At 32.8% G+C, this 4,199-nt stretch overlaps 1 protein-coding gene across 1 annotated transcript; it reads left to right on the top strand.

The window, feature by feature from the left end:
- The first annotated feature begins 610 nt into the window (after positions 1-610).
- On the top strand, positions 611-1,996 carry LOC112457069 (THAP domain-containing protein 4-like). The gene is made up of 3 exons (XM_025019940.1): positions 611-899; positions 1,018-1,141; positions 1,314-1,996. The coding sequence occupies exons 1-3, from the start codon at positions 732-734 to the stop codon at positions 1,994-1,996; spliced, it is 975 nt and encodes a 324-aa protein (XP_024875708.1). The 5' UTR covers positions 611-731.
- The last annotated feature ends 2,203 nt before the right edge of the window (positions 1,997-4,199 follow it).

Below are 4,199 nucleotides of genomic sequence, written 5' to 3'. Positions count from 1 at the left end.
TATATAATAAAGTCTCATCTAATATTCTTGGTTCCATCACAACAATAATGTAATGTGTTAATATGATTATATATCATCTTTCACGCAAATTTTTACAGACAGCGTTACTAGCAACGTGCACAACTTCATTTGAGGTTATAATTGGGTACAACATTCATCGCACGATACTGTTATACGTGCAAATCGGAAACGTACCTCGAGTCCAGCTCTTCTGCGATCAACGAAGTCGGGATCGAACGTGTCAGTCGTCACTTTCTGCCAAGCGTAGAGAACCTTCTGTTCCGGCAGCGGTGCAATGGTAACACGATGTAGGGATACGAAATCTCCAGATAAGAGCACGAAGCAATTCAAATTCAGTATATCGCCGGCACGATTATACGGTGTTACTGCCGTTTCGCGTACGCGCGTGCGCTTAGGGTTCCTATAAGGAAGTTGAGCAGATACCGTTGCTTGATTGTGATTGGCTCCGCCATTTTCCCACTAACTTCCGGTAGTTCCGGCAACACCGGCAGCCGCACAGCTTGGCAATCTTGGCATAGCTATCATCGATGATCGACGCGTGATCGACAATAACGTGATAAGTGCTGTACGTGCTGTATTATTATTATTTACATACGAAGAAAACTGTTTATATTGAAGGTAAATATTGTGTAATTGTAATAGATAATTAAAGTGAAAGTGATGGAATGCCCCGTATATAAAATACCTGTGATTAATGTGAAAAATAGAAAATGCCATATTGTGTAGCTTCTGGATGCTACAATTCGCACCAAAAAGGCGCAGTAATGCATAGTTTTCCACGAGATTTGCAACGTAAAGAAAAATGGATAGAAAATGCTGGTGGACCTTCAGGATTCAAATACTGTAGAATTCCAAACGAAAAGTCATATTTATGTGAGGTACGTTTTCTATTTATGAGGAGTTGATTTATTAGCGATTTATTGTCCACAAGCATGAGGATTCTGACGACGTACAACGTAATGTATTACATTTTTAATATACTGTTCCATTTTATAGTTCCATTTCACGGTTGACATGTATGAGAAGGAACGTGTTGATGGCCGGAAAAAATTAAAATCATCTGCTGTTCCAACGATTTTTGGACAACTTGTCATTCAACAAAATAAAAAAAATGTTGCAGGTAAATAATATATCAATAATATTTGTTTTTAATTAATTCGTCACATTCAATAATATTAATACTCATGGCTTATTTTTTTTACATCAGTATATTATATACGACAGAAATTTGTAAGTCATATTTGCATAGTTTACGTTGTTTGTTTTGCTAAATATTGGTATTTATATTTTAGCGTTTATACCTAATACTACATCAGTTACAGAAATCGTAGCTTCTAAATTAACAGCTCAGGGGGATGAAGGATATGTTCCCAATGCTGCAGAAATTGAAATATCTAATCCGGTTCAGAGAGAGGAAGATTTTCTCTCCGATATTGCACCCACTAAAGAAATTGTAGTATCTCATTCAGTTCAAGGAGACGAAGATTTTGTATCGGAATCTGCTTCAGAAATATCTCAGCATATAGCCTCAGCTCCAGTGTGCTTGCAAGATTCTGATGTCTGTCGCAATAAAGATTTTTGTAATTTGGAATCCCTTGAATACTACAAACAACAAGCTCATAGATTTGGACAACTGTTTGAAAGAAGTGAACAAAGGAGAAGAATTATGAAGAAAAAGCATAAGCAAGCACAAATTCTATTCAAGAAGAAACTGAAGATACTAGAAGAGGAAGTACGTATTAATAATCTATACCCTAAAATACTTCAAAGTTTGTTAAATAGCGATCAAATTAATTTACTATGCCGCAAATATAAGAAAATACCGAAATGGAGCGATAAGACGTTAGTGAAGGCATATCAATTAAAATTTGCTTGTGGTTATTCTGGCTACCAAGAGTTATTGAGGCACGGTTTTCCACTTCCATCGATCAGAACATTAAGAAAAAAATTGGAAGTTTCAGAGTGGAAAATCTGATGAAATCTTTGAGTTTTTAAATATCAAAGTTTCACAATTCCAAAATGATATAGATAGATATTGTTTAATCGTACTCGATGAAGTCAGCATAACTCCAAGTAAAATTTACGATCCTTCAACTAATACATATGTAGGCTATGTTACTTTAGTATTCATGCTCGTTGGCATTGCTAAACGATGGAAACAAGTCATCACGTATTTCTATACCGGAAAAGGTTCTGATGGAACAATATATAAACAGATAATTGTCGAAATAATTGAAAAAGCAAGTGCGATAGGATTGTATGTACAAGGCGTTGTTTCCGATATGGGCTCTTCAAATCAAGCTATGTGACGAGCATTTGGTATAAACGTTTCTAAACATTCTACAGTACAAAATAAGTGCGCGCATCCGGTTGATCCTAATAGACATCTTTTTTTCTTTCATGACGTTTGTCATGTTTTAAAAAATTTTAAAAAAGGCATGTTAAATCATGTTACTATCACAATTCCTTCAAAATTCGTTGAAAAATATCATTTGCCTACGAACATTGCAAGTTCAAAACATTTTGAAGAAATACTACATGCACAAAGTAATTTTGACTTGAAGCTTGCACCAAAGTTACGCAAAGAATATTTAGAAACTTCGAACCATTTCTTAAAAATGAGGGTACCAAATGCATACGGTGTTTTCAATCTAGACACAAGTTCTGCTCTAAAATGTTTAGTTCCTATATTAAAAAAGCCTGAATTAAAAACAACAGCTTACTTAGTCGAGCAAGTTGCTAAATGGTTTCAAATAGTAAGTTCTAGAAGCCTTGCCTATGCAATCAATACACATAATGAAGAAAAATATATTGAAACGATTAATTTTCTATACGAGTTTTGTGAATTAATATCTTCATTGCAGTTTGGTAAAAAAGATGACTGGAAACCTTTTCAAAAAGGTATTATTATATCAACCGTATCGTATATTGAAATAGCAACTTATTTAATTAATGAACGGGAATATAAATTTGTTTTTGGTGGTAGATTCATCCAAGATTGTATCGAAAACTTGTTTTCGACATTTCGAATAAAACATTTGACTTTAAATGCTCTCCAATTTAAAAACGATTTAAAATTAGTAACAACATCACAATACATGGCTAAAACAACGAGCAGTAATTACGATGAAGATGGTCGTGAGTTTTTGCCAGATTTCTTTGACGTTATTCAAAATTTGCCAAAAAAGAACACTGAAAAAATAGTTGAAAATAATTGGCCTGTTCCAAATTCAATACAGGATATACAATTGAGTCATGTCGATTTAAATATACTACATAATATTGCCGGATATATCATTACAAGTATTACAAACTGTCAACAGTTATGTGAACTATGTTTGGAAAGTACAGGTAACTTTCAAACAAAACCAACTTCTTACAACCACTTAACGTCTTTAAAAGCCTTTAAACAAGGTACATTGTTCTTTGTAAAAGAAAGAACGTTTTATTTCTTCGTTGATATGAAAAAAATATTTAGATCATACGGTTTCGATAAGTCAGTTTTTGGAAGTTATACTAACTTGCGAGAATTTTTTACTGACAAATTTAAGGAAATACCATACACTATATCCGAATGTCATGATTTACGGAATAAAATTATAGTTCGATATGCAACGTTTAGATTAAAGATACATTCTAAAAACTTTCGCATGAATAAAAAGTCGGAATTCGCGAGTAAAACAATGGCAATGCACTATCGCGTAAAGTAACAATAATATTTATATGTAATGTATTTTTTTGTACGGCTTTTAATTCTTTATTTCATGTTTCTGTTTTTTAAGAGTATTATGTACGCATGTTTTTGTTTTTAAAAGAGTATTATATTTTACAGTATTGTACAATTAGTTGTACAATATATTATATTTAACTCGTTTAAGATGTAAAATATAAATAGATAAATATATTACTGTTGAAAAATGTCTCACACTATACTTTGTAACTTTATTTATTTCTTCCTTCATATTTATTAAATTAACTTTTACTAAACATTTACTTTCATTACAGATAATGCAATCACGTATGAAATCACGTGCCTTCTGGTTTGAGGTTTCCTTTCAAACGTGGAATTGGATAATGGACATGTGTGGATCGATATATATAATATGCATACAATGGCTATATATATTATGTCCCACACAGCACAAGATATTGCAACATTCAACAGATATCCGAGGGAT

The sequence above is a fragment of the Temnothorax curvispinosus genome, unplaced genomic scaffold (assembly GCF_003070985.1).
Source record: "Temnothorax curvispinosus isolate PA1 unplaced genomic scaffold, ASM307098v1 QBEX01007476.1, whole genome shotgun sequence".
NCBI lineage: Eukaryota > Metazoa > Arthropoda > Insecta > Hymenoptera > Formicidae > Temnothorax > Temnothorax curvispinosus.
This window is presented reverse-complemented; position numbering and strand designations above follow the sequence as displayed.